The sequence below is a fragment of the Pituophis catenifer genome, unplaced genomic scaffold (genome assembly GCF_029215685.1).
Source record: "Pituophis catenifer annectens isolate HBS135680 unplaced genomic scaffold, rPitCat1.0.hap2 SCAF_2, whole genome shotgun sequence".
In the NCBI taxonomy this organism is placed as follows: Eukaryota; Metazoa; Chordata; class Lepidosauria; order Squamata; family Colubridae; genus Pituophis; species Pituophis catenifer.
Genome location: NW_027256882.1, coordinates 243491877 through 243505960, shown reverse-complemented (window position 1 = coordinate 243505960; position 14084 = coordinate 243491877). Strand labels below are relative to the sequence as shown.

Genomic DNA, 14084 nt, shown 5'->3' with positions numbered 1-14084 from the left:
ATGGGCCTTGCATCCATCATGTTTTCTTTCTCCCAGTCCCTCTTCCTCTCTCTTTCCCTCTCTCACTCCCTCTCTTCACAATTCAAATCTGTGCAGAAATCTGTTCTCGCATTACAGATAGTCTTCAATTTACAACAGTTCATTTAGTGACCTTTCGAAATTACAATGGCACCATTGCAGAGTGGGACGCGATGGCTCAATGGCTAAGACGTTGAGTTTGTGGATCAAAAGGTTGGCAGTTCAGCGTAACGGCGTAATCCCTGGTGCCGCGTAACGGGGTGAGCTCCTGTTACCTGTCCCAGCTTCTGCCAACCTAACAGTACAAAAGCACGTAAAAAATGCAAGTAGAAAAAATAGGGACCCCCTTTGGTGGGAAGGTAAAAGTGTTCCATGCACCTTTGGTGTTTAGTCATGCCGGCCACATGACTACAGAGACGTCTTCGGATAGCACTGGCTCTTCAGCTCTGAAACGGAGATGAGCATCGCCCCCTAGAGTCAGGAATGAATAGCACATATGTGCGAGGGGAATCTTTACCTTTGCAGTATTTCCATGGTTATGTGATTTACATTCAGATGCTTGACAACTGCTTCATATTTTTGATGGTTGCAGTGTCCTGGGGTCATGTGGTTCTGGTCTGACAAGCACAGTCAATGGGGAAGCCAGATTCACTTAACAACCATGTTACTAACTTAATAACTGCAGTGATTCACTTAACAAATGTGGCAAGAAAAGTGATAAAATAAGACAAAACCCACTTGACAACTGTTACTTAACAACATAAATTTTGGGCTGAGTTATGGTTGTAAGTCAAGGACTACCTGTATAGGATAAGTTGAACACATGTCAATATCATGCTGAAAAACAGGAATGATTTGAAATCAAATATTTGATACAAAATGGTGAAAAGAATATTTATTAAAAAGATTCCAACATATGTTGAACCTTAGGGGCAATAATTGCTATAAGAAGAAGGAATCCATTGATGGCTTCATCCTACATGATCACCTTATATTCTAAATTCCATACTCCAGATAACACTACATCCAAAACGTCAAGGACCAAGGGGAAGAAAAAAATATTACTAGACCTGCAATAAACTCACTTTTTGCAGAAATATGAAAAACTTTAGAAAATAATTTTAAATAGGAAACACTAAAATCAGTGGTGAAATGTAAAATTTGTTACTACCGGTTCTGTGGGTGTAGCTTGATGGTGTGGGGTAATGTGATTGGGTGGGCGTGGCCAACTACTTTTCTTTTTACTTTTAAGAGCATTTTTTCGGCCAAAGAGGTTGCAGAAAAAATGCTTTTAAAAGTTAAAAAAAAACCCTCTGATGATTGCGTGGCTCAGCTGGACATAGGGGGTGGCACAGGGCCGAACCACCCGCCGCCATCGCTACCGGATCGCCCAGATCACTACCGGATCGGGCGACCTGGTCCGAACTGGGAACATTTCACCCCTGACTAAAACCCTGAGAATTAACATGCTCAGAACGTAAAGCTGTCTGACTGTTGAGTAGAAGAAACTGAGGAAACAGGACACAAAAATAAGATCAATGCTTTGTAATATAAGAAGCTAACACCCTGCCTTGTTTAAAGCTGCTCATGTATTGATTGATTTGAACTTAATCTAATCATAGTGCCTTTGTAAGAATCAACTTCATATGGAGGTAAAAAGTAAATGCATATTTTGATCTATTGGAACTAATCTGTTGTAATTAAATGGGAGCCACTCCCATTTGATTTGCTTCACACTTCATTTTCAGTTTTCTTTGTAAATTATATTGATTTTTAAAACTATGTTGCAGGTTGCAGCTGGCTGGATTGGAAAATGTAAGTCTTCTTGCTCATTTGATCTAATGAGAAAGTATCTGAATTTGACACAAAATCCAAACTAATGTGTTAAACTAGGATATAATAACATTAAGTCATTTCATTTTAAGAGTGGTAGAATTTGAGGATAATTTCACTGACTCTCCATCTGAGCCTCCTACCCTTGCTCTCTTTCTTACTATATTAGGATTTGATTTTGTTCAATTGTTTATTTATTTGGTTTGGTTAAAAGAGATTAATCATAGATAGTTGGTAAATGCAGTTTGCTTTAATAGCAATAGCAATAGCACTTAGACTTATATACCGCTTTACAGTGCTTTACAGCCCTCCCTAAGCAGTTTACCGAGTCAGCATATTGCTCCCAAAACAATCTGGGTCCTCATTTTAACTACCTTGAAAGGATGGGAGGCTAAGTCAACCTTGAGCCTGGTGTGATTTGAACTGCCAAATTGCAGTCAGCCGGCAGTCAGTAGAAATAGCCTGCAGTACTGCACTCTAACCACTGTGCCACCGCAGCTCTATGATGATGATGATGATGATGATGATTTGCTTTTTCAATTCTACAGAACTGTTTTATCAATCAGAAGTTGATCTTTCATACCTCTGTTTTTATTATTATTTCCTTTCTTTTCTATTGGAGTTATATTAGGGCCCACAGTTATTTTTTTAAAAAATTCTACCGTTATCTATTCTTAGCTGTCAAAATAGTTCTGGTGTCCAACACAAACAAACAATGTGTTGATGACAAATCAAGAAAACCTGCCGCAGTTTCATATTCAGATTGGAATACATATTCTATTCAGAGTCCTCAAGAATATGCACAGTATGCTAAATTCCAATTTGCTATCAGCAGTAATCCATACTTTGTTTTGATCAGAAAAAAATTTACATTTATAAAAGGAACTAGTGATGCAGCTACAGCTGAATGGCTATTTTTAATTGGTGTTTAATACCCTTTCTAATTGCTATTTGCTTAGTACGCTGGGCGCGATCCCTGGGAGCTGTTGTTAGGCATAAGAACCACCTAATGACACCAGAAGCTGTGGAACATAATTGGGAAAAGATTTGTAATTTTGATAATGCCCAAGCACCTCAAGAAATTGGAGGTAAAAGCAACTTTAAATTCATTACATATTTTGTAAAGTTAAAAACTCTAAATATTACAGTATGTAAAAATAAAAGTGCATAATGATTTATTTTTATTTTAATATATGTGTGTGTATGTTTATGTGTGTGTATTCATCTACTAATGTCCTCCATATAGCTTTAGAAAGTAATTTTTTTCCATAATATTTCATTTTTCCCAAAGTTTTTGAATTTTTTAAGAAGTCATAAATTTTTTATAATATAAGTAGATAAAGTCATACCAGTTTGCACAAAACGTTTCCATTTTCTTTCCTTAATGTTATTAATTTATAAATTACCTTTTCCATAAAGGCTAAAGTCCAAAGTTTCATCCCAAACCTTCAGTCTACTTTGATGTAGTTCCAGGTCTGAACTATAACTTATTGCTGTTAAGAAAAACACAGATCTATATTTAATAGTGAAAAAGGGAGAACAATGTTAATTTATGGTGGCCAAAATTAGGAAGAGTTTGGTTATACATTTTCTGACTAACAACAGCTATTAAGTAGCATAGATTTTTGTGAGTTGTAACTTGAATTATCAGATAACTGAAAATTGTAATATTAATGTTTTATGTTAAGGGAGCCTAAATTTAAGAAATGGTATAATCTCATACAGGGAATTATAATCCATAAATCATTTACAAATTAAATTAAATTTTAGGAAAAATTATTGTTCAAATGCAGGGTTACTTTAAACATTGAGGCATATTCTCACAGCCTATTTAAACATTCTTCTGCATAAGTAGCTACATATAATTTCCAATAACAAAAGTAAAATATCCTTGCTGTGATTGCAGTGTACAAAACTAGTTCGATATACCTTGTGGGAATGTAAGATTTAGTAGCATTTTATTTTAAAAATAGCAGGTTTGAAAGGAAATTTTAAAATTAGAGAACTGCATGTAACCCAAATATTTCCCATCATCCTGTATACAAATATATTACATTACAAAAGAGGTGAAATTTAATTCTGTCACAGGAGTTTACTGACTTAAACAGCAAGGTATAAAGCAATTTTTTAAAGTTTGTTTCCTGAGGAATGATAGTAGTCTAATGGTAAGACTCTTGGGAGTTAATTTGTATTGATGCTAAATAAATTGTTGGCAACAAGCTAATCAGATGGGTCTATGTGTAAATATATGCTTAATCATTTATTAATTCATATAGACTGATGTACAATTTACTGTGTATAATTCCAACAATAGATCAATAAAATGATAGCAAGCATATACATTATCCAAAAGGATCACCTACTCATCCTTTTTCAGAATTGCAGCCAGTATCAAATGACAACTAAGAAATTGCTGATAAATCATTGCCTGTCAATTCAATAATCCTACCTTCCTTATTTAACAGTGAAAATCATTTTTACTGTGATTGGGAATGGCCATGAAGAGACTTCTAATTGATTGAATTAAAAAAAAGTCACCTACCTACAACCTTATTTTAGGGCTGATCATTTGGCATTTATCATGCACCTAATTGGGGACTGAATGCTGGGAATTAGGCCCAGGTTTCTGGGACAATTTGAACAAATAAGCCTAAGCACATACTACAGGTACTAATTTTTTGGAAGAATTAGGGGAGAAAGGCATATCGAAGTGCAAAGATGATGGCACTCTCTTTTATCTCCATATCTTCGTTTCAAATAAACACCTTGGGTATTGTTTCATTAACAAAATATAATTTATTTCTAAATAGTTGATCGATAGTTCAGGAATACAACACATGTTTGCATGCATTAAGTCCTCTTGGTAAGCTCAAGAATTGGATCTGGATGTCCCCCAAATCCTTAAAAATCCTTACTGTCTGTGTGGGCAGTATTGGGTTAAATTTATGAATGATCTGAGTTAATGTAAGATTGCTTCCTATGTTTTTAAGCTCTGATTACTTAATGCAGAAAAGAACAATTTCAAGCACTTTCCCCCCATCTTCGTGTCCTTTCTAGCAAATCCAGGTGGACTCCAGATAGGTCAATCTGTCACAGGCCATTGCTACCTAGGTATGATAAATAGGTATCTTAAGTAAATATGCAAATGTTTTAAGAGTAGGGCCAGATTGGTAAGACTGACTTCATGGCATATAATCAACTTTGAAAGTCTGATATGTATGCTATTTGATACAAAAATTATTAGTCCTGCTTTGCATTATTCATTTTGATTTTGACACATCAATAAGAATATACTGTCTTTCCCTAAAAATAAGACCCTGTCTTATATTTTTTTGAACCCTGAAATAAGCGCTTGGCCTTATTGCCATGCACTCAAAAGCACGATTGGGCTTATTATCAGGTGATGTCTTATTTTGGGGGAAACAGTAGCTTGTTATATATAATGTGAGTTTTAGTTTTCTACTAAATAAGGCATTCTGCATGGTTTTTGGGTGACAACCGAACTTCTGAATCTTCACCTGTGAGAATAAGAAAAAACAGGAAGAAAAAAACGCTGTACATACCTGATAGACTATTTAATTTTTCTGTATTAGAGCATTAGAAAATAAGACAATTAAAAAAAACTTTCTCCCTTAATGCCTGAAGACACTGAAGTAAGGAAAACTAATTAGAGTATTCACATTAAAATTGAAGTCTATATTCCTTTATATCTGCAAATTCAAGCTATCCTAGAAGATTTCATTAAAAACTATTACAGCATTAATGTAAGTAAATTAATGTTGTGAAAAGCTGTTATACACTAACAGCTAATATACAAAATTATACAAAAATATCAATTAGCGTAAGCTTTTACCTTTAATTTGTAAGGATTACCTAGAGTTGTATTTATTTGCAAAATGCATATAAAATTTCAGCCGTTCAATACATGCTCTCTAATATTAACAGTACTATTTGCCAAGGTGTGCTTTCGTATGTTCCTTGCAACCATTGTAAACAAAGCAATTTACTTTGTTACATTTGTCTCCATCAGATTTTTTTTTTCTTCTGAACTAGACTGATTCCCTTGGATTAACAAGGGTGAATCTAGCTCTAGGTTCCTGATAAAGTTTGCACAGTAGATCAAATCTCCAACCTGTAAATTATTACAAATGCATAAAAAGGTAAAAGTTCCCCTCGCACATATGTGCTATTCGTTCCCGACTCCAGGGGGCGGTGCTCATCTCCATTTCAAAGCCGAAGAGCCAGCACTTTCCAAAGACGTTTTCGTGGTCATGTGACTAGCATGACTAAATGCTAAAGGCACACGAAACGCTGTTACCTTTGTACCAAAGGGGGTCCCTATTTTTCTACTTGCATTTTTTACGTGCTTTTGAATTGCTAGGTTGGCAGAAGCTGGGACAATAACGGGAGCTCACCGTTATTGCACTAGGGATTTGAACCACTGAACCAACGAACTTTCGATCAACAAGCTCAGTGTCTTAGCCACTGAGCCACCGTGTATAAGTGATGTATAATTGGTAATCCTTTTTATCTTCCATCCAAATAAACTGTTGGCATTCTTTGAAAACAGAACTCTGTGAAGGCTTCTCTCAGAGATATAAGAGACTAAATAGTATGACATTCCTTGTCCTTTTCTAAAAAAAAAAAGATACCATTTAGCTAAATTAAGCTTTCATACTCTCTTTCTATCTTGTCTAAAAACTTTAAAAAAATAAATAGTTCTTAAATAATGTATGCTAATTTATATCACTCAGACGTTCCTGATCTAGTGAGAATTGTGAGAGTAGTTTTAGACATTAATTCATCCATCTGTTACCATTAAATTGTTTGTGAAGCATTGTTGTGCCAAATAAGCATCAGGCATATTCCTATAATATTCCTATAATATAAAATTATTGCTTTCTTTCCCTTACATTTATTGATAGAAGGCCCACTTGTAATCCCAACATTGCTATTGGTATACATGGGGATAAGGCTAATATTGAATTTATGCATTTACTTTGGACCACTTCTCATTCTTCTCTTTTACTAAATCTCCAAATTGGTGCCTCATATCAACTGTGATACTGTTTTCCCCCAGAAAGATGCTAAGCATAGGCCGTACTAACCGTAGTTTATAGAATTATAAATTGTGGCTCAAAATGATATGCAGATATTTAGTCTCTGAATGCATTATCTAAACTTTTGTTTTCCTGAGATTAACAACTGTGAAACATTGAGTGCTGTATCATTTCAAAAGTAATTTCTTTTTGTAAGGATCTTATTAAAATGATTATAAGCCTTAATAATAGGTCAGTGTTATGTATGTTTCCTTGCTAGATAATTATAGCATCTTTGTCAAAAAAAATACTATTAAAGAAGTAAATAATCAATGATGTAATAAGTTACTATAATGTTCCATTTGGATATATGCTTATATGGAGGCCTGCCATATCTTAAAACTAGCCAATTATATTGTGTTGGCTCATGCTTGGGAATGAAATATTCTTAGCTCTTAGTTCATTTGTCAAGTTGCCGTGTCTTAAGTATTGTGTTCGGTTAGAAGGTCATGCTGAACTTTTGAATTAAGGTGAGATACAGAGGTAATAAGGAATGAATACACCATAAAGACATCACATATGAAGCTGGATAGCTTTTCAAATAGGGTAGCCAGACACAGTTGAGAAGGTTTTTTTTCCCCCTGCATGGCATTCTCTTCTCTGGTATCAAACATTTTGGGCCAGATGGGGCTATTAATTGAAGATTTGTAAAGTTAAGAGGCAGTGTTACACACTTCAAAAACTTTTAATACAAAATCTCACCATAACCATTTGCGCAAGGTAAATTTTGTCCAATTGTATTTAAAGAAATAAGCAGGATAGGGCTCTGAAACAGATCTTTTTATTGATCACACTGAACCCCTATTTTGTTTCACTTCACACAAACAATATGAACAACAAGGTATAGAATTAAACCAAACTGAAGTACAACCTGTCACTCATTGTGATAGCATTGGCTAAGAAATACAATATATATGTACAATCTACAGCTAAATATTCTTACACCACTCTCATTTAAAAAAGAATGATTTTGCTTCCCACCACGCCTGTAAAAGTATTGAAAGATGTTTTACAATGTTTAGGAATAGAGAGTCCCTTTTTTCCAAATTATTTTTAGCCTCAGTGTGATTCTTTGGAATCTGCTTCCAGCTGTCCTCCTTTGTGGAGACAGAAACAGTTTCCAAAGCACCCATGTGAACATTAGCCATTCATTTATGTTGTAATAACACAACATACAGGAATAGCAGACTGTCCTACACCATCCCTGCTTAACTATAGACAGTTGCTTATTCATTCGAATCAAGTAACACTTCTGCAATTTACAAAATGTATCTGACATTCCAAGTATGACGCAGTTTAAAAAAAACAAAACACCTCTGAGTGTGAAATCAAATGTCATGTAACATTTTGTGTTGGTTGTGTTACAGCTCCAGAGATAGCTATGGAAAGACTATTTTCTTTTTTTATAGTTTTGAAACCACTATTTTTTTTATTTCCAGAATCTTTTGTTATGCTGAATGAAGTGCTGAAACAAATAGAGTCTCAGAATGTCTCTCCAAATCCCATAAGTCACAGTACGCCTACATCCTCTTCAGGCATCGACCCTGTAAGTAAAATGCATATGCTCATTATTGTACTTGAAGACATTCCACTTGCCTCAAACCACGAGAAACTTGTTACAGATGTGAATCAGAAGATGCAGTGTATAGTCTTAAAAGTATGGTTTCTGCCCAAAATAAAAGTATTCTAATTTATAATTCTAATATTGTGACTTAATATTCCAGGAAATATAATGTAGCAATGTCTTTTAAACAATTAAAGAATAGAGAGAACATTTATTATCCAGGGTTATTTGTACCTTGTACAATTTTCATTTTGCAGAATATGATAATATTGAAAAATGGACCTAGCAAATAGGAAAGTGGAACCCCTTGTTTAATCATACAAAAACTGAGTTAAAGAAGACATGGTAGAAATATAGCTGAATCCCAACACATTAGCTGCCTTTTATTTTGACAAATGGACTTTCCCCTGCTTTCCCCACTTCTATAGACATTCCCCACCCACCCCGACTTCCACAATCAAATATAATCACTTTGGGAAATATTTGACCATTCTGCTGAATAAAATAATTCCTATAACAAGCATTGTTAATTGGAGATATCTATTTTGGTAAATGTTTCTCAGTTGAGAGACTGGGGAAGGAGAACACTAGATTTTGAAAATGGCCAGATCTAGTTAGAGATAAACAGGCAGGAGCAAATGTGGGTTAAGTAATGAGCCAGATAAAAAAGAATGTGGATGAACTGAGGTCCTCTATCCTTTATTTCTAATATTTGAGAGGCTGTCACAAATAAAAGGGGGTCAATCTATTTTCCAAAATACCAGAAGGCAAGATAAGAAACAATGGATAGAAGCAAAGAGAGAAGCAACCTAGAAATAAGGAGAAACTTCCTAACAGTGAGAACAATTAACCAATGGAACAGCTTGCCTTCAGAATTTGTGGGTGCTCCATCCATGAAGGCTTTTAAGAAGATACTAGACAGCTACTTGTCTGGACTGATATAGGATCTCCTGCATGAGCAGGGGTTGGACAAAGTCCCTTCCAACTCTGTTATTCTGTTATTTATCTGACAGCATCTTCTACAGATGGTTTTTAACAGAGGTCTGAACTGATACCTTACATAGAGATATTGAAATAAGGGTGCATTTGGCTTTGGGGTTATAATTAACCCATAACATCTTTTCCATCAGTCTGGATTTTAATGCTTAGAATCAAAGAAATAATTTGTTATGTTTGGAATGATTTAAGTCTTGATAGAATTTATTAGGATTATGCGCTAATTTCTAAAATGATTTTTATAATTCATCCATACCTTCATTTACATTAGAAGTGTTTCACTCTTATACTGACTAGAATTACTGGCAGTGAGGTTTCAGCGACAATGTTGCCCTATAATTAGTTGGCAAAACCTATTAGTCAATAAAATGCTTAGTGTGTTGTTATTTATATAAATAAAATAGGAGTTATTAAAATATGTAAAATCCTTGTCTGAGAAATGTGAACCAAGTGTTTTCCTGTAAGTATACATACATTGAAAGAACTAGAGATGATTATAATCACTTATGGCAAGTATTTATTTACAAACTTTAATCACTTTAGGCTCCTTGAACTAATGGCAAATATTATTAGCTGAACGTCTAAATCAACAAGTAACATGTGCATTTAATACCCACAGGCAAAGTGCATTGGCCAGAAGCTCCCCGAGTATGCATATGAATACACTCATTTGCAGCCCATTTTGTATGCGCTTGGAGTGGGTATGTCCACCAAGGATCCGGACAATCTGAAATTCCTGTTTGAAGGGAGTGAAGAGTTTTGCTGCCTTCCTACTTTTGCAGTCATACCAGCTCAAGCTTCCATGATTGATGGTGGCGTATTCAGTATTCCAGGACTCAATATTGATGTAACAAGAGTAAGGATGCATTAGAGCAACTAATTTGTTTTATGTTACAACCTATTAGAAAACCGTGCTCATTACCAGTACAAAATGAGGAAATAGAGTGTTAAATATATACATGTATGTATGTATGTATGTATGTATGTATGTATGTATGTATATATATATATATATATATATATATATATTAATTAAACTTTAAAATCTAAGTACCAAATCCATAATTTGGCTTCCCATTTTTCCTCAGTATCCAAGATAACATGGAAATTTGGGAGTCAGGTGTACTCGATTCTGTAGGATTGATATCAATATCACAGCAGTCTAATAGCCGTCACAATAATTTTAATGGGATGGAATAACAAAGTAATTGGATATGCTTTGCTAGACATTTCATGTAGGCGTTTTTTCAATACTTCTTTGAAGCCAGACTGAAGTACTAATGAGCTTGAGGTATTTTACACTTTAATTTCTACTTTCAGAAGAAAGAAAAAAATAAACAAACTACGAGGGATACTGATATGATTTAAAAAAAAAATACCCAAGTCACTGAAAGTTTAGTGAAAGGAAAAAAAGGAAGTGAATTAAATGAAAACTACTTTTTAAATTGGACCCTTGGAAGAGATAAGGATATTTTGCATCTAATGGCATATTCACTTCCAGACACTGAAGATTTACAAGGCCATAAAACAGTAATGCCTCATTACTTTCATTACTTTTCAACAGATAAAAAAGTAATGCCTTTTATTGGGAAAATCCTCAATGTGAACTTTAATCCTGCCCCCCCCTTTGCCAAATTAAACTAGTAATGTATTTAAGAAAATAGTTTGATAGATATTTCAGTGAAATAGTTCTATATTCTGTGAAAAATATTTTTTTTCCCTTTTAGGCTTTACACGGTGAACAATATTTGGAGTTGTACAAACCGTTTCCTACATCAGGTGAGACTTTTACATATCTAATTAGCTCCATTAGGAAATATATTGTATTCCCATAAATGTACCGCACTATTTCTTTTCTTCTCTTCTAGTTATTGTTTTTCTCTCTGTGTAGTTATATGAATAGTAGTTTCACTGGAATAGAACCACTTCTGAATATTATAAAGCTATATCTAAGATATATCTTTTCTTCCTGCCCTTAAGGGGAGATGTTCTATCATGCCTCAAAGAGCAGAGCAAGTATTCAATATAATCTTCTTCAATTTAGTGTCTCCAAATTGGTTAAGGTTCAAATAATCCGTGCTACCTAGAAATAATGGAAGTGAAAACTCCCAACATTTCTGAAGACTAGGTTTTTGTAGGATGAGTTAGTGTTTTTGTGCAGAAGGATACTCCTTTTGCATGCAAGGGGGCCAAACTGTTCAAATGATTGCCACCACTCTCCAGTTGAAACCCTGCCTGCTTTTTATATGTATCACAATGGAAGTGAAAAAGTATTGGGGCTTCAGTCACATGGTTGCACTTGCCCTCTTGACTGTACTTGGTTGTTGGCCTCAAATGTCCTTGGTTCAAATAAAGTTACTGTATTTTCGGGGTATAAGATGCTCCGGAGTAAAAGATGTACATTAGTTTTTAAGGAGGAAAACAAGAAAAAAATCCTGTCTCTGCCTACCAGCATCCATCAGTATTCATCTGGCTAGCGTCCTTGCAACAAACAGCAAACAGCCTGGTCAGCTTCAGCACGTTATCGCAGCCTGATTCAGCACGAGCAGCTGATTGGCAGTTAGATCGGCCTCCCAGAATACTGCCAATCAACTGTTCCAGGCTGCGGGATTCACCACAGTCCATCGCCACCGCTACGTGTTGCATTTTTGGCCTCTATGTGTCGCATTTTTGGCTTTCGTGCATCACATTTTTGGTCTCCGCACGTTGAATTTTTGCCTCCACATGTCATGTTTTTGGACTCTGTGCTGTATTAATAATAATCATTGATACTCTGTGAAGAAAATAGAAAAATATATGGTTGGGTTTTTTTTTTGAGTATTTATTTATCATTATTTGTCATCCAACTTTATTTGTCATCCAATTTTGTTAAATTATTGCTAAATTATTGTTAAATTAATTATTATTTTGTTTTACATTTTAGGAAAACTGACTTCACAAGCCACTATTGCTGACATTCTTGATAAAGGCTCAGGAGCTCTTATACTCTTAGATGGTAATTTTCTTGGATTTTGTGATGGATAAATAGCTGGAAAGGTTGGGATAGAAACTACCCTGAAAATTCATTGATGATAACTTGGAAGCCCGGAAGTCATCTCAGGGGAAAGTTATATAAAATGAATTGGAAACCCTCAGTTTAATCAGAAGCTTCAGTTTTGCCTGGCTTTTCCAAACCATAGCATTTCATTTCCACAATGTAATATTGTGGCTCTTTCAATTTTACAATTCTAGGTAATAATCTGAAAAAGTAGTGATGTGTGTGTTCATATAAAAGAAAACTTACAGTTACGAAGTCCAAAATTTTAGAAGGCATATTGAAGCCTAGCTCCTCTTACCTCACCTAAACATTCTTCTTGTTTTCACTCATAACCCTATATATTTGTAGATATATTTTAAAAGTCATCTACTGTACTGTTTTAAAATACCTTTACAATTCCTTTCAGTTGTTCCTACAATAGCTTTTTGCAATCTTAAAATGAGCAATGAAAACAAACTACAAATTTTCCTGTGCGCTGCTCCCACTATCCATGCATGGGTTAATCCTTCAGTGCTTGGCAAACAACTGAGTGAAAACAAAAGACTTTTCCTCCCCTTTCCGGCTCCCAAGCCACGCCTCTGGTCCCATGATCCCCCAGTCTTCACTCAGTTGCTGGCAAACACTGTAGTGATTTTTGGAGCTCCACAGGTTTCTTAAAAGTACAGTAGTCTGTGGGGTTTTCCTCCTTTTTTTCTTTATTACTCTTCCAATTTCTTTCTTCCCTTTCCTTAGGGCGATTAGGCTTTTTTGTTAATTTTGAATAGATTCCCTTTCGCGGTTTACTTTGCTCTCGGAGTGAATAGCAATCACCAGCTGGAAGGGGGGGGAGCAGAGCATCGCGCCCACGCCGCTCGCTTGGCCACCTCCTGAATTTTAAACCGGCATATCTTCCCGCGGCGCTGCTGCAGCGATCGAAATGCGCCCCTCCAGCTGGCCGGTGGGCTTTGAGCAACCCGCCTATTTCAAACTGCTCGGCTCGCCTAAACAACACCCCCCCCCCCAGGAGCGATTTCGCCTCACCGGCTTAGGGGCATCAGCGCAAGGCGCAGCGGAGCACCAGAGAGCTTGGCAGCCCCCCCCCTGTGCTAGGAAGGGCAAATTCCAGGAACGAGCTCCCACCAAGGCAGTGGCGCGGCGTTTGGTCGGACCCTCGGGCCGCCATTGTAAGTCCGTTGCCTGAGTCGGGCACAGGCCTCCTCACGTGCCAGCGCCATATTGGGGGACCTTCGGGCCGCCAGATTGGCCAGACTCATCAGCCTACGCCCCCATCGGCCATCGGGGCGGGCGCAGACTCCGCCCCACGCCCGCAGGGGGCAATCAATCCACCTCGCCCCCACCTTCTGAGGAGTGGTTCTGGCCTAGCTCGAGGCTCTTTTTGAAGAGATTACCCCTCGGCTTGTGGAGCTACAGGGCAAGGGGCCTGCCCGAAGAACCTAGCGGCTGCAGTTATGTCTCGCTCCCCTCCATCCTCAGATATGGAGCTAGAGCTCACCCCCCCCCCCGCGCAAGGAGTCAAAAGGGGGGGAAAATAAATCAA

At 36.5% G+C, this 14084-nt stretch overlaps 1 protein-coding gene across 1 annotated transcript in view; it reads left to right on the top strand.

Annotated features, from left to right (window-relative positions):
* The window catches only part of HSD17B4 (hydroxysteroid 17-beta dehydrogenase 4), a 67036-nt gene that overhangs the window by 18635 nt on the left and 34317 nt on the right, over window positions 1-14084 (top strand). The window contains exons 10-15 of the mRNA XM_070935713.1: window positions 1809-1833; window positions 2811-2939; window positions 8390-8496; window positions 10130-10366; window positions 11238-11289; window positions 12434-12505. Of these exons, the coding sequence (XP_070791814.1) occupies window positions 1809-1833; window positions 2811-2939; window positions 8390-8496; window positions 10130-10366; window positions 11238-11289; window positions 12434-12505 (622 nt within the window). The remainder of the gene's footprint in view (window positions 1-1808; window positions 1834-2810; window positions 2940-8389; window positions 8497-10129; window positions 10367-11237; window positions 11290-12433; window positions 12506-14084) is intronic.